Raw genomic sequence first — 27,829 nt, 5'->3', positions numbered from 1 at the left:
TATGAATCAATTATATTCAAAATAATATTAGATCAATTAAAATATGACTATGTGTTTAATATTTACAGTATATTAAACTATCATTACTGTGTTTCAATAATTGTATATTTGCACTGTTGTTTCTACCCTGTTTAAGGCAGACAGCATTATCTAAAAAAACACTAAATGGACATAATAATAAAAGTGCAACATGTTCGACATGAGACACGACTTAACAATGAAGATTTGTAGTATACTGATGTCATCGAACAAGAAAAAGCTAGTTAGTGTTGTGTATGACTCACTATGTTCTGATATTTCACAATTATCACACAATGTTTGACATTAAACCTGCTGATCGGATGACAGACTCCAAAGAAACCACCTTATTAACAAGCGAGACGTGCAGATGGAAGTGTGTGTCATAGAATGTGAGCAAGGTGGTTTTGTGATGGTGAAAAGAAGAGTGTGGTGCATCCTGCATTGATCATCACATACACAAATAGTTCTGTTAATTGAAATAAAACAAGCATTATTACAACATGCCGTAGCAGGTTTGGTGCCTGTGTATGTGTGTGATGTGGGGGCCTGTGAATGATGGAAGAGCTAACTGGCAATCAGAGACTCACAAAAGCGGCGCGTCAATGGGGCCTGCGAGAGCGTACCTTCTCCCAATGATAAAGCCAAACACCATGAACACCAGGATGATGGTTCCTGCCACTGCCACCACCGCTATGATGATGACAGGGTTCTGCTCACTGGAGACAATTGCAGCTGATGAGAAGGACACGCACACACGTAAACACACACAGACAAACATGCAGAAAAATTGCAATGTTCAGCGTGAACTTCAGAACATCAAAGACTACACTTCCCTGCAGAACATTAAAGACTACACCATTTTTTCCCCTGCAGCACATTTATTATTGGCCCTCAGCATATTTTTTAAATAATATTAATTGACTATATTATTACACAGTAGATTCATTCGCTTTGTCACCTACAACACAAAGCAAACAAGTTGATGTTTTGTTCAGATAGCATATACTACACTGGGTTTTAGCATCTTTAATGCACAAAACACATCAAAGTTGGACAAGCATCCTTTAATTGTTCTGTGTGAGGCCTTCTGTGAAAAAAGTTTGGACACCCGTGCTATAATACAATGTCCACACAAACACAGGAAGTAAAAAAATAAAAGTACATCTCCCCCTCTCCGATCTGTTTACATGAAAACATTCACCGCATTTTGGCCAATTACAAGTTTGTCAAAACAACTACAGCATATTTGGTCTCCCATTCTGACTTTGTTTGGCAATACAGACAATTACACATACAATGCCATGTACATTATTTCAATCCAGACTTTTTTTAAATGTTACCCTTCTGAAAACAACTTAGTTTGCTAATGGCCGAAAATGTCAAATGGCATTTTTTAAATATTTGTGTTAGTGTGGCTTCTTTATTTACCTACCTCCAGCTCGTGTGCAATGCTTTATTTCTTGGACATTATTCTTCGGCCATGGCGCTATGCCAGGAGTGTTAGACGTACGGCCCGAGGACCGGTTCAGGCCCGCATACAGTTTTATCGGACCCGCGGGATGAGTTTGTTAAGTATAAAAATTAACCTGAAATGTTTTAATGAAAGAAACAGCTGTTCTAAATGTGTCCACTAGATGTCGCAATAGCAATTATTTGTATCTTTGTAGATGATGCTACCTACAGTATGTACAAAATAAACCACATCATGTTAGTACATCAGTCGAGGAAAATGATCAAACTACATAAATAACATACTGTAATTTGATTTTGAGGTGGCGACTTGTCCATGGTGTCGTCCGCCTTCCACCCGAATGCAGCACCCCCGAAAGGGACAAGCGGTAGAAAATGAATGGCTGGATGGATATTTTTTTTTTATCTTGATAGATTGAAAATTAACACAAATGAGTTGACTGATGAACATTATCACATCATTTATTCAGAAAATATAAATAACGACAAATAAAGATAGAATACTATTAACCGCAACATGTAAGTGTAAAAAAAAACCAGCAACATTATAATTTGTACATTTTCAGAATGTGCTTGTTCTATTTTTAAACAAAGAAAACAATCTGAAGTTGTCTTTATTTCTAAGTTATCGTGCTGTAATTTTACCAGTTCGGCCCACTTGGGAGTAGATTTTTCTCCATGTAGCCCCCGATCTAAAGTGAGTTTGACACCCCTGCGCTATGCTTTTAATTACATGTTTTTACTTCCAGCCTCTGTGCTATGCATTGTGTTGGATTTTTTGAAGTAACCGTGCTCTACCTCGCATCTTTGGTCACTAGCACAACACAATCATTGTAAAAAAAAAAGAAAAAAGGATAGAATAGAATAGAGAATAAATGTCATTTTTCAATGACAAATAGGTGCAAACCTTGCCAGTAACATCATAATAAAAGCATAACATAACTTAAATGTAGTTTAACTGTATAAAAATATATTTAACAAAAAGTATTACACCAATTTTTATCGCACCAGTAAGTAAAATATTCTTAACTGTTGTTATATTGTTTATACATAAAGGTGAGGACCTCCTTGATCTGAACGCCCAGGAAGCGGAAGCTGGGTACCTACTCCATTAATGTCGGTCTTTAGTTTACTGTAATGGAAGTGAGTTCAATGATCTTCTCTTTTGATGTCCAGGGTGAAGTTGTTGTCCTTATACCACCTGCTCAGTTGAACCACCTTGTCAATGTACACAGACTAATCTGTCCCAGAGATATTTCCCACCGCTGTGGTGTTGTCTGCAATGTTGATTACAGTGTCGCTGGAATGGATGGGTGTTTTGTCATGCGTGCAGAATAGGGGGTGTGATGATCCGTTGCCTGGATCATGTTTTGTTTTAGTCCAAGACTCCCTTAGTTCTGTTTCAGCACCCCTGGGTTTGTGTTTCTTGGTTGCCATGGGTGCTGATTATTTTCACCAGCCTCCGATTAGTGTTCGAGACGCTCACCTGCTCCCGGGGACTAATCAGAGAGCTATTTATTCCTGCCGTTCGCCACACTCGGTCTGGCTAAGGCAGAAAACTAGCACTGGAAAGCTAACATAGAAACAGGAATCAAAAGTGTACTAACATAACTTGTTGCATAGCTCTCTGATTAGTGCCCGGGAGCAGGTAGGCGTCCCGAACACTAATCAGAGGCAGGTGAAAATAATCAACATCGGCCTGTCGATATTATCGGCCGATAAATGCTTTATAATGTGATATCGGAAATTATCGGTATCGGTTTCAAAAAGTAAAATTAATGACTTTTTAAAACGCTGTTGCACGGAGCGGTACATATCCGGTAAAACACGGATATAAAACCAGTCAGCAGCCCCTCCCCTCTCCCCTCTCCCACACACAACACAGGAGTTGACGACTGCAGCATGAGGGGTTTACGGGCGACGCTTGATGACCTCATCAAACCGCCGCGAGCGGAGCATAACAGCAACAACAAGAATGTGTTGTTGCCGGTGCTGTAGCCGTGGCTAAGAAGCGAGCTCGCTCGGTAACAACACCATGTCTATGGTTTGGGATTATTTTAAAGTGTGTCTGACGGATAAAAAACTGGCAATTGGCAATGACTGCAAAAAGTTGGTTATGCGAGGAGGAACCAAGACCTAGTCGTACCACACAGTTGTCGCTAAAGACTCCGCCGAGAAAAAACAAAAATACAACATGGCGCACACTTTGCAGCTTGCAGTGAACAGAGTTGCCCTGTCTCAACGCAGCATTTCAGAAGCTCTGGCTGACTGGTAGGCCACTTTAAGCACTCACCACTGGCTTGCAGCACATTTGTGTCACTCATACAAATACAGGGCAGATTGAGCCCAGTTTATAATTTCCTGTTGTACAGTATACCAGGCAGTCTTGCACTAAAGGAGGACTATGTTATTGTTTACTTTATTACTCTAGTATACTCTGGACTGAAGCTGTGTGCCTTCATTGTTTTTGTAGCTGACTTTCTTAGACTTAGACTTAGACTTTGTTAAAGTCAAAGTATAGTATTTCCCATAGTTGTAGTGGGTATCAGGGTTATCTCAGCGAGAGCATATCCCAAATTCCAAGCTGCTGTTTTGAGGCATGTTAAAAAAAATTATGCACTTTGTGACTTCAATAATAAATATGGCAGTGCCATGTTGGCACTTTTTTCCATAATTTGAGTTGAAGTTGTTCTCTTGTTTTGGAAAACCTTGTTACATTGTTTAATGCATCCAGCAGGGCATCACAAAAAAATTAGGCATAATAATGTGTTAATTCCACGACCGTATATATCGGTATTGGTTGATATCGGAATCGGTATTTAAGAGTTGGACAATATCGGAATATCGGATATCGGCAAAAAAGCCATTATCGAACATCTCTAATAAACACCCATGACAACCAAGAAACACAAACCCAGGGGTGCTGAAACAGAACTAAGAGAGTCTCAGACTAAAAGAAAACATGATCCGGGCAACGGATCATCACAAGGGGACTCGGAACACAGCCTTGTAGGGTGCTCAGGCTGAGGCTGATGGTTGAGGAAGTGTGGGGGCCTACTCTCACCCACTGGGAGCGATCGCTCAGGAAGGTCAGGCTCGAGCTTCAGATCGACTATGTTCACATGTACCAAGTTAGTCAGATTTTCACACCTCCATGTGAAGTCCCAGTGTCCATACACACTATCTAATGCGACTATTGGTCATATCTCGTACACTGGGGGCACTTATTTCTTTTTAGCGCAGATAATTGTATTACTTTTCCGGTTGACCATGACGTCACACCACAACGAGGCATCTTTGCGGCTCCTCGCAAATTGCTCTTTATTGCAGTAAAGACTGGTTCCGACCAGTCTTTACTGCAATAAAGAGCTTGGAAAGTTGTTTTGAAGGAATTTTCGGAAGAAGAATGGACGGGTGCATTCAATAAGCTCTGTGGATTGATGGAAGGATTTTTAAGTGGGAAGAAAAAGACTGCTGGTTCCCCGATACACCGTTTCAGACGACCTTGTCAGTTGAGCGGAATACAGAGTTGTTGCTACTCAGTTTGGAGTGCACAAATGCAGTGTGAAGAGGTTTGTGTACGCTTTCTTTTCTGCCTTGTAGTATACCTGCTTCATCTTACTCATATTTGTTCTGAAGTCCAAATGAACTCTGCATTTTCTTAGCTACCTTTTCAAATACATCTCCGTTTTTTCTTCCTCTATTGGTGCACTTCAAAATGTTCTGTTCTTTTAATTTGCAAAGCAAATATACAGTCTTATCTTTGTTCCAGTTTTGGTTGAATGGGATCTGCTTCTGAGTCATATCCCGCACGTTGACACTGGTGCATGCGCAATATGAAGGGTCCTCTCGGGCACTCGAGAAAACAGTTTTTTAATCGCACAATCTCGGTGTGTTAGTCCGACCTTCCAAAAGCCAAACACGTTTGGAGTAAGGTGATTCAATGGTTTTAGAATGCTTATTTTGAGCCGAATTATTTGCAAAGTCAGGCTACTTTAGTGCATGGAAACGTAGTCACTGAAGGGGACACACCCAGCTCTGTCATTTTAGACACCACTCTGTCTCTACAACACTGATCATAGTCATTGAGACTGGTGATGACTGACTTTTTAGGCAGAGGGACAATAACAGAAGACTGGTGTTTTGGCTTATATTTGGACTGGTGAACAATGGAGCCAGCATATCCAATGTGTTGTTCTATCGTGTCTAAACATGCATGATTACGTTGTGTGATGGCAGCTGTAGCTGCTTCTGTTGGGATACAAACACTGCAGTAGCTGTTGAACTGCGATGAAAGAAAGTAGCCACATGTCTCACCCGCTTGAGTAAACAAGTGACGTGGGGAACACCTGGGTGTGTTGCCAGGTTTACTGTGAGTGCAAGGCACTAAATGCGTGGTTCCAATCGCGCCTCGCAACCATAATATTGATTAATAGCATGCGGTAAAAAAACAGAAATAGATAACATGTAATATAGATGTATAAGGTGCAGTAACAAAAATAACATGTACCGTGTTTTTCGGACCATAGGGCGCACCGTATTAAAAGGCGCACTACCAATGAGCGGGTCTATTCAGGTCTTTTTTCATATAAAAGGCGCATTGAAGGGGTCATATTATGATTTTTTTTCTAAATTTAAAACACTATCTTGTGGTCTACATCAATGGTCCCCAACCTTTTTGTAACTGCGGACCGGTCAACGCTTGAAATTTTGAACTTGTGTTTTTTATGTTGATTTAATTAAAAAAAAAAATATATATATATATATATATATATTTTTTTTATTTTTTTATTTTTTAGGTGGCCCGGTACCATTCGGACCACTGGTCTACATAACATGTAATGGTGTTTCTTTGGTGAAAGTGTGGCATAGATTATTTTGTACAGAACATCTTCAAGTCACTTTCTGAGCGTCTCTTCAGGATGCGCCATTTTATGTGCGGTCTCACCTTCGACAACGTCTTCTCCCCGTCATCTTTGTTGTAGCGGTGTAGCGTGCAAGGACGGGAGTGGAAGAAGTGTCAAAAGATAAAGCTAACTGCTTTAATGACATTCAGACTTTACTTAAATCAATAACGGAGCAGCATCTCCTCATCTGTGGCTCAATAATGCAACATCAACGCCGGAAATGTGTCCCGTGAAAAAAAATCAGACCGAAACTCTCTAACAACTTAAGTGCCTTGGGTGAATAATGTAAACTCACTACAGTTTTAGCGCTTTGGTAGCTACTCTACTCACAGATATAAGTAAGAACTTTACGCTACTTTATATTAGAAATGGCAACAGCGGAAGATGAATGCCACATAAGAAGGTAGAGAAAAAGAAGAAGCTTATGACTAAGGTGTCGGTACGGACTACAATTGCGGACGCGCGCACATTTTCAGGACTTATGCAGATCCCAAATACACATCAGCAGGTACCAGAAAGTAAGAAAAGTTGGTTTTGCATATTACTACGAAACAAAACGCCAGGTAATAGGTGCCATTTTGCGGTCCTTATACGTACACCATAATAATACTCGTAAGTTTAATGCGCCGACAATCCATCAAGCAGTGTGGCTTCATAGCTTACCAAAGTCATACTAAAAAAACATTTTGACAGATTTTTGAGCGGCGTGTGTAATGTTCTATATTCTCAATGGATCATTTAAAGTTTTGGTGTTGTTTACTGCCATCATATTGCAGTCTACATGTATCTCTTATGTATGACTGCCATCTACTGGTCACACTTATCATTAAACCATGTACCAAATAAAATTGCTTTGAGGTCAGTAAGCACAACCATAATTATTCCGTACATTCGGCGCACCGGGTTGTAAGGCGCACTGTCAATTTTTGAGAAAATGAAAGGATTTTAAGTGCGCCATATAGTCCGAAAAATAACTTAAATGAATACGGTGCAGTTATTTAGTCCTTTCGTGGGTGTGTCCATGGGTGTTGAGAACAAGGGGAAGAAACTCACATTTTTTGTTCAAGCCTTTGCTGCCATATACCGCCTGCAAGAAGGCCACAACTCAAAAAGATGGTTTCCTAGGAAGTAGCTGTATGATAAAATTGTGTGTCCTTGCCCTGCTGAAAAAGCGTGAGGTGGCAATGTCTTCCAGAGGTGGCAGCTGGAAGCCGATGAGCTGGTCCGACGTCTTATCACTCTCTGGAGACACTTCATATCCACAGCAGAGCACACTTAGTGTCATATTTGAGGACACACTCAATTGCTGCAAGCAGTCTCGTCTTCACAGTGATTCACTTGAGAACTCCCAGAAAGTGGAATTTCATGTGTGCCGCCTTCACTACAACTGTAGTGTTGTTTGACCAGAAGAGGTTGTTGGACATGATGGTCCTGTGGAACTTGAAAGAGTGCGCTATTTCAAAAAACCTCCCTTTTGATGTGGAGTGGGAATGGGATCATGTCTTGCTGCCTCCTGATATTAAAAAAAACATCTCCTTGGTTTTACTAGTATTCAGAAAGAGGTGTCTGTACACCAGGCTGACGGTCTATGGACCTCGTCCTTGTATGCAGACTGATCCTTGTCGAAGATAGGTCCAATCAAGGTGGTATTGTCAGCACACTTAGCAATGACTTTGGTCGATTTAACAGGTGTATGTGAGTAGGTTGTGAGAAACTGGACTCAGGATGCATCCTAGAGAGGTGTTGGTGGTAGCTGAGATAATGGATGAGGTGTGTGGGCTCATTTATTTCACCTGCTGGGGATGGAGGTGCATGTGTATTGTATGTTCCGATGATTGATGAAGTTAAATTAAAGTTAGTTAAAGTACCAATGATTGTCTCACACACACACTAGATGTGGTGAAATGTGTTCTCTGCATTTGACCCGGTAATGGGTCCCATTTTTATAGTCTTTGGTATGACTCGATGAAGATTGCATTCCACAAAAAAGTAAATTAAGATCAGAAATATTTATATTCATACAGTGAATAATCAATGCATCTATGTCGATCCTATCAGTAAATCCACTACATATGAAACTTAAGACCTATAAATATATACAAAACGTGTGTGGGTGTCAAAGTTTACTGGAAGAAAAATAGTTGTCTCTCTCATTTAAACTGTAAACGAATAATTAACTGAAGGGAAAACTAACTATTAATTGTTTATGTTCGTTTCATGGTACCGTATTTTTCGGACTATAAGGCGCACTTAAAATCCTTTCATTTTCTCAAAAATCGACAGTGCCTAATATACGGAATAATTTTGGTTTTGCTTACTGACCTCTAAGCAATTTTATTAAATACATGGTGTAATGATAAGTGTGACCAGTAGATGGCAGTCATACATAAGCGATACATGTAGACTGCAATTTGATGGCAGTAAACAACACCAAAACTTTAAATGTTCCATTGAGAATATAGAATATTACACGCGGTGCTCAAAAATCTGTCAAAATGTTTTTAGTACGACTTCGGTAGCTATGAAGCCGCACCGCTTGATGGATTGTCGGCGTATGTTTAATGCGCCGACAATAGACAAGAGTATTATTATGGTGTGTGTATAAGGACCGCAAAATAGCACCTATTAGCAGACATTATCTGGCATTTTGTTTCACAATATTATGCAAAACCAACTTTTCTTACCTTCTGGTACCTGTTGATGTGTATTTGGGATCTGCATAAGTCCTGAAAATGTGCGCGCGTCCGCAATTGTAGTCCGTGCCGACACCTTAGTCATAAGCTTCTTCTTTTTCTCTATCTTCTTGTTATGGGACATTCATCCTCCACTGTTAAAGTACCACTCATAGTCACACACACACGAGGTGTCGTGAAATTACAGGGTTTGAACTCACGACCTACTGATCTCAGGGCGGGCACTCTAACCACAAGGCCACTGAGCAGATTAAATTAATTTCTAATATAAATAGTGTAAAGTTTTTACTTACATCTGTCAGTAGACTAGACTAGTTTTCAAAACGCTAAAAACTGTAGTGGGTTTACATAATTCACCCACGGAACGTTAGTTAATAGAGGGTTCTGGTCGGACGTTTTTTCACGGGACACATTTCCGGCGTTGTTGTAGCATTATTGAGCCACAAATGAGAAGATTCTGGACCATTATTGATTTAAGTAAAGTCTGAATGTCATTAAAACAGTTAGCTCCATCTTTTGACACTTCTTCCACACCCGTCCTTGCACGCTACATCGCTACAACAAAGATGACGGGGAGAAGACGCTGTCGAAGGTGAGCCACGTAAATAAGACCGCCCACAAAATGGCGCATCCTGAAGAGACGCCCAGAAAGCTGTAAATCTATAGCACAATCTATGCTATTTTTTTTTTACCAAAGAACCACCATTACATGTTATGTAGACCACAAGGAAGTGTTTTAAGTTTAGAAAAAAAAAAAAAATGGCCCCTTTAATGCGTCTTATAATCCGGTGCGCCTTTTGTATGAAAAAAGACCTGAATAGACCCGCTCATCGGCAGTGCGCCTTTTAATCCGGTGCGCCCTATGGTCCGAAAAATACAATAATTAGAATAATTATTTAAGACAGTTTCTTTATTAATGGGAACTTGAATATGAATATTTGGGATGCATCTCTATGTCTCTCAAGAATAACATTACTCTAAAAAAATTCACCAGTCCCATTCTTCAAAGAAATGTTAATGTACATACAGTGACACGGATACTCAAAAACCAGTGATTATTTCTAAATTGATTTATGCTCATCCCCAACCGTAGGTTTTCCTTAATAGCTCTGTCTTTTCCACTGTGATATTATGTCACGATAAGCCAAAATGATTTGAGATTTATTTTCTTTGAGTCAGATCATTTCCCCGAGCATCAGTTAGTTACCCATATGTGAACATGTGGGTATAAATCTCCAGCTCTGTGTTACGTAACGTACTAATGCAACTGTCACATTTTCCCGCTGTTGGGCACTAATGCAACTTAAAAAATCCTGACATTTGAAAAATGATTTAACTTCTTCAACCCTGGGCTTGAGAGGATTGTTAGAAAAAGACATATCCCAAAATAAATGACACTTTTTCTCTGCATCCACAAGGTGTGCATAGATGATCTTTGTATCAAACTAAAGGGGGAGACTTTGAAGCTTACTGGATATATGGAAATGTAGCAACTGTATCTTTAAGAGTAGATACAACTGCTTGTTCAGTAACTTTTAGCGGTAGAGGAATGATACCATTGGAAGGGCTAAGTCAGGGCCCGGTGCCCAAACTTTTTCCAAAGTGGGCCACAGATTGACAGATCAAAGGATGCTGTGGCCATTTTGGTAGTTTTCACTTTTTAAAACCAGTGCAATATAGATATTTTTTTCAAAGAACTAGAACATGCAATTTCTGTAAAAATGTTGCGTGAATGCTGAAAAGCCAAATCCCAACTGAAATAGTTGGGATTTGGAACAGATAGCACGCAGTTAGCCAGTTAGCAACAAGTAACAAAAAAATATGACAAGAATTAGCTAAAAAAAAGCTAGCATGCTAACAGTGCTAATAATTCCATGCTTATAGTTAGCATTAGTGAAACACCAAAATATATGACACTGAGCTGCATACTTGTTAAATTAGCTAATGTTAGCATGTTTAAATGCTAACTGTAACGTGCATCAATACCAAAATATAATATTCTGAGGTGTGTACCTGAAAAATGTGTTTAAATTGCTAGAATGAAAGTAATCATTCGTGAAGTAACAAAATATTTGACTCTGAGATGTAAACCTGCAAAATTAGCAAAATAGTTTGCATGTTAATATTAAAACGCTAGCAATTGTGCTGCAGGCCGTTAAAAAAATTGCCTGGGTTAAGTGTAAGTGCCAAGTTTGTCGCATTTGTGTTTTGTTTCTTTGAATTATTCTTGGCATGCTTGATGCTTGCTTGTGTTTACATGGTTTGAATTGTTTTGTCCAAGGATGTTTGGTTGAGCTTTTAGCTGACGTTTTTAAGTATATGTTTTTGTTCAGATTCACTCTTTATTGCCACATACGACCCTGGTTGGTAGGTTGGTACCCCTCCCAAAAATGCTGACAATTAGTTGAACACAGGTCCGTAATGTTGGTACCCTTCACTGCTAAAAAAAAATGTATATCTAATCATTGGACTTCAACTATTACTTGTGAAATTGGTTCAAATGTCTTTTCATTGTTTTTATGATGATGTCAAAGGTAATTTCCCTATTCGAATATTGACAAAACAGTTTTTAAAAAACACTGGACAACATTTTTTATGTTTAATGTAAGGGACACAATTGGGTAATGGAAGCTTAAGTAATCTAACCACAAACAATTGTAATGTGGAATATGTACTTACCAGTTGCCTCTTCCTTGGTCATTATCTCCACTCTGGGGCTAAATGTTCCATATCCTGCCTGGGTAAAGGCCCGTATCTGGAAAACATAAGCTGTGCTAGGTTTCAGATGGTTCACTGTCGCTGATGTGGATCTGGCCCTCACTGTGGAGTAGGTCCGGTCCTTCAGATCCTGCAGTAAAAAGTTATATCAATTAAATGACCCCAAATGGAATATTTTGTATTTTGGTTGAAAAAAAAAGAAACATTGCTTATAATAGATTATTTTCACCATATTAAACAACATATACCTATATATACAGTCGTGGTCAAAAGTTGACATACACTTGTAAAGAACATAATGTCATGGCTGTCTTGAGTTTCAAATAATTTCTACAACTCTTATTTTTTTGTGATAGAGTGATTGGAGCACATACTTGTTGGTCACAAAAAACATTCATTAAGTTTGGTTCTTTTATGAATTTATTAAGGGTCTGCTGAAAATGTGACCAAATCTGATGGGTCAAAAGTATACATACAGCAATGTTAATATAATATAATATATGTCCCTTGGCAAGTTTCACTGCAATAAGGCGCTTTTGGTAGCCATCCAAAAGCTTCTGGCAAGCTTCTGGTTGAATTTTTGACCACTCCTCTTGACAAAATTGGTGCAGTTTAGCTAAATTTGTTGGTTTTCTGACATGGACTTGTTTCTTCAGCATTGTCCACACGTTTAAGTCAGGACTTTGGGAAGGCCATTCTAAAACCTTCATTCCAGCCTGATCCAGCCATTCCTTTACCACTTTTGACGTGTGTTTGGGGTCATTGTCCTGTTGAAACACCCAACTGCGCCCAGAGCCTACCTCCAGGCTGATGATTTTAAGTTGTCCCGAAGAATTTGGAGGTAATCCTCCTTTTTCATTGTCCTATTTACTCTCTGTAAAGCACCAGTTCCATTGTCAGCAAAACAGGCCCAGAGCATAATACTACCACCACCTTGCTTGACGGTAGGAAGAGTGTTCCTGGGATTAAAGGCCACACCTTTTACCTTCATACATATTGCTGGGTATTGCGGCCAAACAGCTCAATTTTTGTTTCATCTGACATCACATATACAAAGATAAGACCTTCTGGAGGAAAGTTCGGTGGTCAAAAATTCTACCAGAAGCTTGTGGATGGCTACCAAAAGCGCCGTATTGCAGTTAAACTTGCCAAGGGACATGTAACCAAATATTAACATTGCTGTATGTATACTTTTGACCCAGCAGATTTGGTCACATTTTCAGTAGACCCATAATAAATTCATAAAAGAACCAAACTTCATGAATGTTTTTTGTGACAAACAAGTATGTGCTCCAATCACTCTATCACAAAAACAATACGAGTTGTAGAAATTATTGGAAACTCAAGACAGCCATGACATTATGTTCTTTACAAGTGTATGTAAACTTTTCACCACGATTGTATTTTACCAGTGTATAAAAAAAGCAATACAAATCTTAATTAAAAATCTGCTAATAATTTATTGAACTGTCTCTGCCAGGAGGGGTTAGTGCATCTGCCTCACAATACGAAGGTCCTGAGTAGTCTGGGGTTCAATCCCAGGCTCGGGATCTTTCTGTGTGGAGTCTGCATGTTCTCCCCGTGACTGCGTGGGTTCCCTCCGGGTACTCCGGCTTCCTCCCACCTCCAAAGACATGCACCTGGGGATAGGTTGATTGGCAACACTAAATTGGCCCTCGTGTGTGAATGTGAGTGTGAATGTTGAATGTCTATCTGTGTTGGCCCTGCGATGAGGTGGCGACTTGTCCAGGGTGTACCCCGCCTTCCGCCCGATTGTAGCTGAGATAGGCTCCAGCGCCCCCCGCCACCCCAAAGGGAATAAGCGGTAGAAAATGGATGGATTGATGGATGTCTCTGCCAGTGGAGGCAAGCATACACAAACACAGAAGTTGAAACTCTTAGCATAAACGTAAGGTAACACAGCAGAAATGATTCGGGTCAGTCCCAATATGTAATGACTTGTTCCTGATCCCATTTTGAACATTTCCTGAAAGACAGATGGAAATCATCCCATAACTTTTTGAGCTTTAGCGGCACCTAACCTAAGAGTTCCCCATTTTAGGAGATGAGGTGATTGGGGCATCTGGACAGAATGCCCCTAAACGCCTCCCTGGGCCTGGGGAGAGGGAAGGTTTCTCTGCTTAAGCTGCTGCCCCCGAGACCCGTCTTCAGATAAGCAGAAGAAGATGGATGGAATCATCAAAAACATGACTGAGCGTGTCGTCAACTTGCCGAAATAGTAGGAGTGTGTCACTGCTGGTCTGAACGATACTGAAGCAGAATGAGTCTAATGCCAGCCAAGAATGTTAAAATAATCCATCCATCCATCCATCTTCTTCCGCTTATCCGAGGTCAGGTCACGGGGGCAGCAGCCTAAGCAGGGAAGCCCAGACTTTCCTCTCCCCAGCCACTTCGTCCAGCTCCTCCCGGGGGATCCCGAGGCGTTCCCAGGCCAGCCGGGAGACATAGTCTTCCCAACGTGTCCTGGGTCTTCCCCGTGGCCTCCTACCGGTCGGACGTGCCCTAAACACCTCCCGAGGGAGGCGTTCGGGTGGCATCCTGACCAGATGCCCGAACCACCTCATCTGGCTCCTCTCGATGTGGAGGAGCAGTGGCTTTACTTTGAGCTCCCCCCAGATGGCAGAGCTTCTCACCCTATCTCTAAGGGAGAGCCCCGCCACCCGGTGGAGGAAACTCATTTCGGCCGCCTGTACCCGTGATCTTGTCCTTTCGGTCATAACCCAAAGCTCATGACCATAGGTGAGGATGAGAACGTAGATCGACCGGTAAATTGAGAGCTTTGCCTTCCGGCTCAGCTCTTTCTTCACCACAACGGATCGATACAGCGTCCGCATTACTGAAGATGCCGCACCGATCCGCCTGTCGATCTCACGATCCACTTTTCCCTCACTCGTGAACAAGACTCCTAGGTACTTGAACTCCTCCACTTGGGGCAGGGTCTCCTCCCCAACCCGGAGATGGCACTCCACCCTTTTCCGGGCGAGAACCATGGACTCGGACTTGGAGGTGCTGATTCTCATCCCAGTCGCTTCACACTCAGCTGCGAACCGATCCAGTGAGAGCTGAAGATCCTGGCCAGATGAAGCCATCAGGACCACATCATCTGCAAAAAGCAGAGACCTAATCCTGCAGCCACCAAACCGGATCCCCTCAACGCCTTGACTGCGCCTAGAAATTCTGTCCAAATAATATCCATGACAATATGAAAAAGCTGTTGTACTTCAAGTCAATGATTGTGAAACCAACTTTGCACGCTTTTGGATTTGGTTATCATGTGTTGTTTGTGACAAATGGATTCAACAACCAGAATTTTAGCCCTAAAGTTCATGAGTGTAGGAAGAAGGGCTATGTATGGACAATCCTTCTCCTTTGACTTTTGAGCGGTGATATACAACTTAATACAGGTACCATGAAGAATATCAACAACAATTTAGCTGAGTTGCAAATGAAGGCTCTTCAACAGCACCATCATGTGGGTACTTCTGGCATTGCCCTGGTGAGGACTCCCACTGGCCCTGAGCAACATGGAGATTTCACAATTAAGCTGAATCTGATGCCACCCATGAGCCATGAACATGCAGCAAAGTTAACAAGAGCAAAATATGCAGCCAACAAATCATTCAAATGTGGTATGGGACTTAAAGGCCAAACCAAAAGGCATATTTGGAGGCCGTCTTAACATTCAAAGTCTTTTGTCAAAGTTTTAATGAAACTAGCTACTCAAATTTGGACTTTATAGCTATGAACCAGCATGATCAATGTTCCTGGTTACACATGTCACAGAAAAAATGGTCAAAATGGAAAAGGAGGTGGAGTTCTCCTTTATATCAGAGAGAGATTTAAATGCTGTATTATTCAAGCTGATACATTCGGGGTTGAATGTCTTGTTTTAAATGTTGTTCTATCATCCACAATGAAATTTAACATTATAGTTTTATATAATCCAACCTCTCATGGTGCATCCTTTTGTTGTGATTTTGATGAAATGCTGAAACAATTTAACCGAAAAAATAAAACCATTTTATTGGGAGATTGTAATATAAATTGGATGGACAAAAATAAAAAAGATCAACTAAAACATATACTATAAAAACATAAACGGTGTTAATTTACAAAACCCAAAACCAGTGATGTTGGCATGTTGTGTAAATCGTAAATAAAAACAGAATACAATGATTTGCAAATCCTTTTCAACTTATATTCAATTGAATAGACTGCAAAGACAAGATATTTAATGTTCGAACTGAGAATTTTTTTATTTTTTTTTGCAAATAATCATTAACTTAGGATTTAATGGCAGCAACACATGGCAAAAAAGTTGGCACAGGGGCATGTTTACCACTGTGTTACATGGCCTTTCCTTTTAACAACACTCAGTAAACGTTTGGGAATTGAGGAGACCAATTTTTAAAGCTTTTTAGGTGGAATTCTTTCCCATTCTTGCTTGATGTACAGCTTAAGTTGTTCAACAGTCCGGGGTCTCCGTTGTGCTATTTTAGGCTTCATATTGCGACACACATTTTCAATGGGAGACAGGTCTGGACTACAGGCAGGCCAGTCTAGTACCCGCACTCTTTTACTATGAAGCCACGCTGTTGTAACACCTGGCTTGACATTGTCTTGCTGAAATAAGCAGGGGCGTCCATGATAACGTTGCTTGGATGGCAACATATGTTGCTCCAAAACCTGTATGTACCGTTCAGCATTAATGGTGCCTTCATAGATGTGTAAGTTACCTATGCCTTGGGCACTAATACACCCCCATACCATCACAGATGCTCGCTTTTCAACCTTATATATAACAATACGGATGGTTCTTTTCATATTTGTTCCGGAGGACACAACATCCACAGTTTCCATAAACAATTTGAAATGTGGACTCCTCAGACCACAGAACACTTTTACATTTTGCATCAGTCCATCTTAAATGAGCTCGGGCCAACCAAAGCCGGTTCTGGGTGTTGTTGATAAATGGCTTTTGCTTTGCATAGTAGAGTTTTAATTTGCACTTACAGATGTAGCGACAAACTGTAGTTACTGTCAGTGGTTTTCTGAAGTGTTCCTGAGCCCATGTGGTGATATCCTTTACACACTGATGTCGCTTTTTGATGCAGTACCGCCTGAGGGATCAAAGGTCACCGGCATTCAATGTTGGTTTTCAGCCTTGCTGCTTACGTGCAGTGATTTCTCCAGATTCTCGGAACCTTTTGATGATATTACGAACCATAGATTGTGAAATCCCTAAATTTCTTACAATAGCTGGTTGAGAAATGTTCTTAAAAAAAAAATCTCACGCATTTGTTCACAAAGTGGTGACCCTCACCCTATCCTTGTTTGTGAATGACTGAGCATTTCATGAAAGCTGCTTTTATACCCAATCATGGCACCCACCTGTTCCCAATTAGCCTGTTCATCTGTGGGATGTTCCTAATACGTCTTTGATGAGCATTCCTCAACTTTATCAGTCTTTTTTGCCTCTTGTGCCAGCTTTTTTGAAACATGTTGCAGGCATCAAATTCCAAATGAGCTAATATTTGCAAAAAATAACGTTTTACAGTTCAAACGTTGAATATCTTGTCTTTGCAGTCTATTCAATTGAATATAGGTTGTAAAGGATTTGCAAATCATTGTATTTTGTTTATTTTATGATTTACACAACGTGCCTTCCGCCCGAATGCAGCTGAGATAGGCTCCAGGACCCCCCCGCGACCCCAAAAGGGACAAGCGGTAGAAAATGGATGGATGGACAACGTGCCAACTTCACTGGTTTTGGGTTTTGTACATTGACTTTAACATTAATAAGAAGGAAGGAGACATCATTCTTTTTTTTGTGGTTCGGGCGCGTTGCATGCGCGTGCACGGTCGGGCCCGGCTTCTTCTACACAAATGGAAGTATCACACGTAAGTTAACTTCATGATCAGGTGAAAAAAAAGGGCTAAAAACATGAGATAATGTTGCACCTTTCTTATGACACAAAGCAAAAAGTCTTGCTTGTCAAAGTTGTTTCATCAGCTGGAGGTCGTGTCCAAAACAGCTGACTGAAGTGTCGCAAAGCCTATTTTGATGCGTCTTTTTTGTCAATGTTGAGTGAAAATTGAAACACTAACATACAGTAAATCCTCTTATGGTGTTTTTAAAGGCAGCAAGGCAGTTTTGCTGAGCTTTGGAAATGACAGCGCACAACCGTGACAGCATCACAAGTCTCAGTTTGTACACGCTTTGCTGAGCGGAGAGTTCTGGAACTCTACACTTTGGCCAGCTTTCGCAAAAGTCTGAGTTTTTAAGGCCAAAAGTATGCGTCTGCGTGTGGACAAGAGCTGAAACGCAGAGATAAGGATGTGTTTATTAATTATCTGTGTTCGTGTGGACATGGCCTTATAAACCAGGGGAAATACCTTTGTGAAGATAGACGCTGAAAGTTCTGAACGAGTCGCGGCAGAGGACCTATTATTATCTGCAACACTATTCGGCCGTTTGAGACATGGGACTAGAGAGCTATCATGTGAAAAAAACCTGGTAAATAACTACTTAAGTAAACGACATGTTGGTGTTAATTCGTATGGTCATGTTCAGAGTTCACGTTTCTGTAAATATATCGTGCCTGCCAAGACAAGGATTATTGACGGAGAATGAGAAGTGTTGTGTGAAAGAGAAAAGAAACGTGTGTGCATGAGAGAGAATATGTGTCAGAACTGAACCTGTTAGCACAATATTGTAGGGTTGTACGGTATACTGGTACTGGTATAGTATCGTAGTACTAATGAATAAAAAACGGTACTATACTCTGTTTGAAAATGACCGGTTCCCAGGGATGACGGCGCGTCGTCACGTCGTGACATTGCTGGTTTTACGAGCAGAGGAGCATGTTCGGCAGCACACAATCATGGAGTACTTACAAGCAGACACTGTGTGTAAACAGAAGAGGGAGAACTGACGCATTTTGGCCTAAAAACTGATGATAAAGGTGAATCTATAACACTGAAACGCCCTCAGGAAGAGGTGCTTTAAGACATGGCTAGCTAGCTAGCGGCAAACATCCATCTGCTGTTGGCAGTGTTTTAGCTACTTCTAAATCACTAATCCTGGCCTCCATGGCGACAAATAAAGTGAGTTTCTTACAAGTATCATCCCTGCAGGACGAGGAATAGCCAAACATGCTTCACTACACACAGTAGCAGGATACGATAGCTAACTGCTAACAGCAAGCTAGCACCCCTAAATGTAAACAAATGCCAATGGTGGATCTACACCTAACATCCACTGTAATGATACCAAGTACAATACTACTATTATTACATCAATATTTTTTATTGTCACAAAATCTTTTTTCCTTTTTTGAAATTCACATTATGTTTATAAACTCATGAAATATGTCCCTGGACACATGAGGACTTTGAATATAACCAATGTATGATCCTGTAACTACTTGGTATCGGATCGATACCTAAATTTGTGGTATCATCCAAAACTAATAAAAAGTATCCAAACAACAGAAGAATAAGTGATTATTACATTTGAACAGAAGTGTAGATAGAACATGTTGAAACGGAAAATAACCAGATACTAACAGCAATTGAACAAGTGGATTAATAAATCATTTTTAGAGCTTGTCCATCATAATTTTGACAAAATAGAATGGAAAATGACACAATATGTTACTGCATACATCAGCAGACAAATTAGGAGACTTTGTTTGCTTAATTACTACTAAAAGACAAGTTGTCTAGTATGTTCACTATTTTATTTAAGGACAAACTTGTTCTTCGATTGCAATAAGAAACATATGTTTAATGTACCGTAAGATTTTTTGTTAAAATAATGCCAATAATGCCATTTTTTGTGGTCCTTTTTATTTAGAAAAGTACTCAAAAGTATCGAAATACATTTTGGTACCGCTACCGGTCCTAAAATGTTGGTATTGGGACAACCCTACAAGATTGTCAATAGAAGTTAAGAGTGCCGTATTTTGTGACATATTCTGGACACAACAACAACACAACACACTGAAAAACGACACATTCAGTTATTATTTTTAGAGCGCAACAAGATATCAACACTATCAGTTTTCTGGGAAATGTTTAATCATTGTTGTTTTATTTCATACGATCATTTGTGCATTTTAAGCACAAATTCTGCTCGTCTGTCTTCAGGACCCTCTTTGGTAAAAAACTGATCAATCGCAGCTCTGCGTTCTGCGTCGTCGGTGACGCGAACCTAGGATTTTTTTGGAGGTGCACGGAGGCTACACGGGAGGCTACGCAGGGGGAGAGGGGACGACGGTGTCGCCTATGCAAGCTACATGATGAGTATACACCAGGCTTTACTTTTAACATTGCACCACATCCTCCCATTTTAGCCTCAGTCCTGAAGTGACTTGACAGTACATGTGAACTTCATGTGAATCCCACTCTAAGGAGGCTAATAAGTAACAGAAAGAGACAAAGTGTCTTACTTTTTCATAATATTTGATTTCATATTCTGTGATGACCCCATTGGATTGCTGGGGCTCCTGCCAGGAGAGCTGGATGCTACGCTGGTGCACTTTCTCCTTGATGACTTCACTGATCTGGGATGGAGCTGTAGAGAAAAAGAACATGTGGGTCAATAAAAACACCTTCATTGTTTCTACATGCTGAACATTTCCTGTCAGAATGTTACATACACTCATCTTCTCCTTAATTTTGGGTCCTTAATGCTTTTTAACAGTTATTTTTTCAAGACGGGATTGCAATACTGTTTATTTCATGGTTTTAGAAAACAAAAAGTATGTGCAAAATTTTGAAGTTTTGTCAAATGTTATCAGTTCCTCAATGATTTTACAACACTTTTTTTTGAAAGCGCAATACACTGTATGCTCATTTTGTAATGTTCAACATACACTATATTGCCAAAAGTATTTGGCCACCTGCCTTGACTCACATATGAACTTGAAGTGCCATCCAATTCCTTTTTCTTTTTTGTCCAGCTTCACAGGTAAATCATATAGTTGATGTAGATGCCCATATCGGCTGTTCAGATTGACTTTACAAAAGAGAAGTGTAGGATACTTCTCTTGTTGCCTTATTTGTATTTGACTTTATTACATGTATTTATATTATCATGTGGTGCAGGAGGGGATAGAAAGAGAAAAAAAGGAAGACAGAGGGGGAAATTGTGGGGAGAAAAGGGGGATAAGACAGAGAGACAAAGACAACAACAGCAAACACAACAATAACAACAACAACAATAGAGCAACATCAGCAAATACGACATGTACAAATATGATAGTAAAAGTAATAGCAAAAAAGCAGTTAGCGAAACAAATAATAATACAGAAATGACTACACTACAGCAATACAGATACCAATAGAAATAGCGATATTGATAATGAACAATACCAATAATTTACCTCAAGTATCAACAATACAGTTGTTCAAATGCCATCCATCCATCCATCCATCTTCTTCCGCTTATCCGAGGTCGGGTCGCGGGGGCAGCAGCTTAAGCAGGGAAGCCCAGACTTCCTTCTCCCCAGCCACTTCGTCCAGCTCCTCCCGGGGGATCCCGAGGCATTCCCAGGCCAGCCGGGAGAGATAGTCTTCCCAGCGTGTCCTGGGTCTTCCCCGTGGCCTCCTACCGGTCGGACGTGCCCGAAACACCTTCCTAGGGAGGCGTTCGGGTGGCATCCTGACCAGATGCCCGAACCACCTCATCTGGCTCCTCTCGATGTGGAGGAGCAGTGGCTTTACTTTGAGCTCCCCCCGAATGACAGAGCTTCTCACCTTATCTCTAAGGGAGAGCCCCGCCACTCGGCGGAGGAAACTCATTTCGGCCGCTTGTACCCGTGATCTTGTCCTTTCGGTCATGACCCAAAGCTCATGACCATAGGTGAGGATGGGAACGTAGATCGACCGGTAAATCGAGAGCTTTGCCTTCCGGCTCAGCTCCTTCTTCACTACAACGGATCGATACAGTGTCCGCATTACTGAAGACGCCGCACCGATCCGCTTGTCGATCTCACGATCCACTCTTCCCCCACTCGTGAACAAGACTCCGAGGTACTTGAACTCCTCCACTTGGGGCAAGATCTCCTCCCCAACCCGGAGATGGCACTCCACCCTTTTCCGGGCGGGAACCATGGACTCGGACTTGGAGGTGCTGATTCCCATCCCAGTCGCTTCACACTCGGCTCAAATGCAACAATACATATACGTAACAATAAGTAGAGATACAAAAGAATGCAGAAAAATGGAGGGGAAGAAAGAGAAGCAACTTATATTAACCTTGTAGATTGTTATAGTAACAATAGGTTAAGCTTTGTGAGTGTGCCATGTGTTATACCCAGTTTACCCTAGAGCAGAGGTCGGCAACACAAAATGTTGAAGGAGCCATATTGGACCAAAAATACAAAAATAAATCTGTCTGGAGCCGCAAAAAATTAAAAGCCATTTTACATACATATAGTGTGTCATGAGATATAAACTGAATTAAGAGGACTTCTCTGAGCTGCCACCTTAACGTGGTAGAGGAGTTTGCGTGTCACAATGATCCTAGGAGCTATGTTGTCCGGGGGCTTTATGCCCCCTGGTAGGGTCTTCCAAGACAAACTGGTCCTAGGTGAGGGATCAGACAAAGAGCAGCTCGAAGACCTCTATGAAGAAAACGAACAAGGAACCCAGATTTCCCTTGCCCGGACGCGGGTCACCGGGGCCCCCCTCTGGAGCCAGGCCCGGAGGTGGAGCGCCTGGTGGCCGGGCCTGTCCCCATGGGGCCCGGCCGGGCACAGCCCGAAGAGGCAACGTGGGTCCCCCCTCCAATGGGCTCGGGTGCGATGTGAGCTGGGCGGCAGCCGAGGGCAGGGCACTTGGCGGTCCGATCCTCGGCTACAGAAGCTAGCTCTTGGGACGTGGAACGTCACCTCACTGGGGGGGAAGGAGCCTGAGCTAGTGCGCGAGGTGGAGAAGTTCCGGCTAGATATAGTTGGACTCACTTCGACGCACAGCAAGGGCTCTGGAACCAGTTCTCTCGAGAGGGGCTGGACTCTCTTCCACTCTGGCGTTGCCGGCAGTGAGAGGCGACGGGCTGGGGTGGCAATTCTTGTTGCCCCCTGGCTCAGAGCCTGCACATTGGAGTTCAACCCGGTGGACGAGAGGGTAGCTTCCCTCCGCCTTCGGGTGGGGGAACGGGTCCTGACTGTGGTTTGCGCTTACGCGCCAAACCGCAGCTCAGAGTACCCACCCTTTTTGGATTCACTCGAGGGAGTACTTGAGAGTGCTCTCCCGGGTGATTCCCTCGTTCTACTGGGGGACTTCAATGCTCATGTTGGCTGCGACAGTGAAACCTGGAGAGGCGTGATTGGGAAGAATGGCTGCCCGGATCTGAACCCGAGCGGTGTTTTGTTATTGGACTTTTGTGCCCGTCACAGATTGTCCATAACGAACACCATGTTCAAACATAAGGGTGTCCATATGTGCACTTGGCCCGGAGTTCCTTAAGGCTCTGGATGCTGTGGGGCTGTCTTGGTTGACAAGACTCTGCAGCATCGCGTGGACATCGGGGGCGGTACCACTGGATTGGCAGACCGGGGTGGTGGTTCCTCTCTTTAAGAAAGGGAACCGGAGGGTGTGTTCTAACTATCGTGGGATCACACTCCTCAGCCTTCCCGGTAAGGTCTATTCAGGTGTACTGGAGAGGAGGCTACGCCGGATAGTCGAACCTCGGATTCAGGAGGAACAGTGTGGTTTTCGTCCTGGTCGTGGAACTGTGGACCAGCTTTATACTCTCGGCAGGGTCCTTAAGGGTGCATGAGAGTGTGCCCAACCAGTCTACATGTGTTTTGTGGACTTGGAGAAGGCATTTGACCGTGTCCCTCGGGAAGTCCTGTGGGGAGTGCTCAGAGAGTATGGGGTATCGGACTGTCTGATTGTGGCAGTCCGCTCCCTGTATGATCAGTGCCAGAGCTTGGTCCGCATTGCCGGCAGTAAGTCGGACACGTTTCCAGTGAGGGTTGGACTCCGCCAAGGCTGCCCTTTGTCACCGATTCTGTTCATAACTTTTATGGACAGAATTTCTAGGCGCAGTCAAGGCGTTGAGGGGATCTGGTTTGGTGGCTGCAGGATTAGGTCTCTGCTTTTTGCAGATGATGTGGTCCTGATGGCTTCATCTGGCCAGGATCTTCAGCTCTCACTGGATCGGTTCGCAGCTGAGTGTGAAGCGACTGGGATGAGAATCAGCACCTCCAAGTCCGAGTCCATGGTTCTCGCCCGGAAAAGGGTGGAGTGCCATCTCCGGGTTGGGGAGGAGATCTTTCCCCAAGTGGAGGAGTTCAAGTACCTCGGAGTCTTGTTCACGAGTGAGGGAAGAGTGGATCGTGAGATCGACAGGCGGATCGGTGCGGCGTCTTCAGTAATGCGGACGCTGTATCGATCCGTTGTGGTGAAGAAGGAGCTGAGCCGGAAGGCAAAGCTCTCAATTTACCGGTCGATCTACGTTCCCATCCTCACCTATGGTCATGAGCTTTGGGTCATGACCGAAAGGACAAGATCACGGGTACAAGCGGCCGAAAGGAGTTTCCTCCGCAGGGTGGCGGGGCTCTCCCTTAGAGATAGGGTGAGAAGCTCTGACATCCGGGAGGAGCTCAAAGTAAAGCCGCTGCTCCTCCACATCGAGAGGAGCCAGATGAGGTGGTTCGGGCATCTGGTCAGGATGCCACCCGAACGCCTCCCTAGGGAGGTGTTTAGGGCACGTCCGACCGGTAGGAGGCCGCGGGGAAGACCCAGGACACGTTGGGAAGACTATGTCTCCCGGCTGGCCTGGGAACGCCTCGGGGTCCCACAGGAAAAGCTGGACGAAGTGGCTGGGGAGAGGGAAGTCTGGGCTTCCCTGCTTAGGCTGCTGCCCCCGCGACCCGACCTCGGATAAGCGGAAGAAGATGGATGGATGGATGGAATAAATTACCTCAAATATAGCTACAAATGAGGCATAATGATGCAATATTTATAGAAATGCTTTAAAATGTAATATAGAAAATTATCGGTATCGTTTTTTTTACCGTTTTTTTAAATTTATTCTGTTTTTATTAAATCAACATAAAAAACACAAGATACACTTACAATTAGTGCACCAACCCAAAAAAACTCCCTCCCCCATTTACACTCATTCACACAAAAGGGTTGTTTCTTTCTGTTATTAATATTCTGGCTCCTACATTATATATCAATATATATCAATACAGTCTGCAAGGGATACAGTCCAAAGGACACATGATTGTGTGTGCTGCTGGTCCACTAATAGTACTAACCTTTAACAGTTAATTTTGCTCATTTTCATTAATTACTAGTTTCTATGTAACTGTTTTTATATTGTTTTACTTTCTTTTTTATTCAAGAAAATGTTCTTCATTTATTTCTCTTATTTTATTATTATTATTTTTTAAAGGACCTTATCTTCACCATACCTGGTTGTCAAAATGTGTTAATTCCACGACTGTATATACCGGTATCGGTTGATACCGGTATCGGTATATAAGAGTCGGACAATATCGGAATATCGGATATCGGCAAAAAGCCATTATTGGACATTCCTAAATATGTACATATAGCTAGCCTAAATAGCATGTTAGCATCGATAAGCTTGCAGTCATGCAGTGACCAAATATGTCTGATTAGCACTCCACACAAGTCAATAACATCAACAAAACTCACCTTTGTGCATTCATACACAACCTTAAAAGTTTGGTGGACAAAATGAGACAGAAAAAGAAGTGGCATAAAACACGTCCTAGAAAGTCGGAGAAAGTTATGCATGTAAACAAACTACGGTGAGTTCAAGGACCGCCAAAATTAGTAGGACAAAACGGCGCTCGCCAAATACTCGAATCAGTGAGGCATGTTTAATACAAACAGTGTGCTTTATAACAATTAGGGAGGTTTGTGCAATGTTTGTCCTCCTACAGAAACCATATTAAAACAAAAGATATATTTTTCCCCCTCATCTTTTTCCATGTTTCATACATTTTTGAAAAAGCTCCAGAGAGCCACTAGGGCGGCGCTAAAGAGCCGCATGCGGCTCTAGAGCCGCGGGTTGCCGACCCCTGCCCTAGAGCAACAACGTTAATATATGTTTGATGAAACGGGATTATGTGCATGAGTGTATGTATGCATATGTACTTGTATATGTACAGAATGTGTATATGTATGTTTGTACAGTGAATGTACAGTATATGTACAGTATGTGTATATGTATGTTTGTACAGTGAATGTATATGTACAGTATGTGTACATGTATGTTTGTACAGTGAATGTATATGTACAGTATGTGTACACACGCGCTTTGAGTACCTTGAAGGTAGAAAAGCGCTATACAAGTACAACACATTTATCATTTATCATTTATGTATGTTTTTTACAGTGAATGTATATGTACAGTATGTGTACATGTATGTTTGTACAGTGAATGTATATGTACATATATGTGTGTATGTATGTTTGTACAGTGAATGTGCGTGTGGATGTATGAACTTTGAGTATGTAGCTATGTACTGTATTTGTGTATGTATGTGGGAGCGTAGGTACCTATGTATGTATGTATGTATGAATAACGGTGTGTATGTGAGTATATGTGTATTTGTATGTACAATATATTTGACTCCCAGTGTGTGTGGGAGCCAGAGTACAGCCCCAGCCACCCAGAGAGCCCAACCCACAAACAGCAGGTGTGGCGCCCAGGGAACCAGGGACCACCGGCTCCACGCTGCCAGGCCGGCCAGCGACAGGAACCCCAGAGCCCGGCCCACCGTGCCGCCCGGAAGAGCCAGCAGCAGGCCGCAGACAGACGCTCCCGGTAGAGCAGTGATTTTCAACCAGTGTGCCGCGGCACACTAGTGTGTAATATCTCCTAATTAACCATTGTCGGGTGTCTGTGCTATAATAAAGTGCGACAGATAATGTAATACTCTTCTATTTCAGTAGGTGTCAGCACAGGGCGATAAATACCTGTAAAGACAATCGAGTTAGCGCTGCGCGACACGTGACACTGGCAGTTTGGGATCGCAGCAAGAGGAGGCGAGCAAGTGACAGTGATGGAGAAGTTTTTGAGAAGGGGAAATGCAAATGCCGAACAGGGTCCTGGACAAAATTCTGACCCAGATGAAGGCCCCAGTATGAGTGGTCGACAAAATAAAAAAGACTAGACGGTGAGCTTGAGGCAATACAGCGAAAGCTACCTTTCATTTGGATTTACTTTCACTGGGGATGCGACAGCACCGACTCCGCAGTGCTTGGTGTGTGGTGAGTTTTTGATTGATTGATTTAGACTTTTATTAGTAGATTTCACAGTACAGTACATATTCCGTACAATTGACTACTAAATGGTAACACCCCAATAAGTTTTTCAACTTGTTTAAGTCGGGGTCCACGTTAATCAATTCATGGTAAAAGAAAGGAGCTATCCAATAGCGCCATTTTGCCAAGCAAGCTTAAACGCCATCTCCAAACGAAACACCCTTCCGTCCAAAACAAGCCGATGGACTATTTTGTACGCTTACGTACAAACAATGAGAAACAGGCAACTTTTCTGAGAAAAACCACAAAGCTAAACGAGAGAGCCCTCAAAGCTAGCTACCTTGTTGCTGAACTTGTAGCTAAATCAAAAAAGTCCCACACTGTGGCAGAAACAATACTGCGAGCTTGTAAAGCCATTGTAAATTAGATGCTCAGGCCCAAGTTTCACACTAGGTGAGTATAAATACATTTAGAAACTATATTATTAACTATATGTATTATATACTGTGTTAAGAGTGTCATTTTGGTTGGTGGTGTGCCGCAGGATTTTGTAAATGTAAAAAGTGTGCCGCGGCTCAAAAAAGGTTGAAAATCACTGCGGTAGAGGACAAGGCACGGGAGAAGCAGGGGACAGCCAGCCCCCAAGTCAGCGAGAGACCACACCCCACACGGGCAGAAAAGTGGGACGCCCCGCCCGGGGGGCCCAGAGACTCCATGCAACCGGACAGGAAGACCGCC

General features: G+C 42.3%; 1 protein-coding gene across 2 annotated transcripts in view; it reads right to left on the bottom strand.

The window, feature by feature from the left end:
* Positions 1–27,829, bottom strand: part of epha7 (eph receptor A7) — a 205,492-nt gene that overhangs the window by 56,730 nt on the left and 120,933 nt on the right. For both annotated transcript variants that reach the window (XM_061927748.2, XM_061927749.1), the window contains exons 6-8: positions 20,284–20,408; positions 11,771–11,939; positions 645–753 (exon numbers count right to left, since the gene is read on the bottom strand). In XM_061927748.2, coding sequence (XP_061783732.2) covers positions 645–753; positions 11,771–11,939; positions 20,284–20,408 — 403 coding nt within the window. The remainder of the gene's footprint in view (positions 1–644; positions 754–11,770; positions 11,940–20,283; positions 20,409–27,829) is intronic.

Source organism: Nerophis lumbriciformis, linkage group LG34, assembly GCF_033978685.3.
Source record: "Nerophis lumbriciformis linkage group LG34, RoL_Nlum_v2.1, whole genome shotgun sequence".
NCBI classification, from domain to species: Eukaryota; Metazoa; Chordata; class Actinopteri; order Syngnathiformes; family Syngnathidae; genus Nerophis; species Nerophis lumbriciformis.
This window is presented reverse-complemented; position numbering and strand designations above follow the sequence as displayed.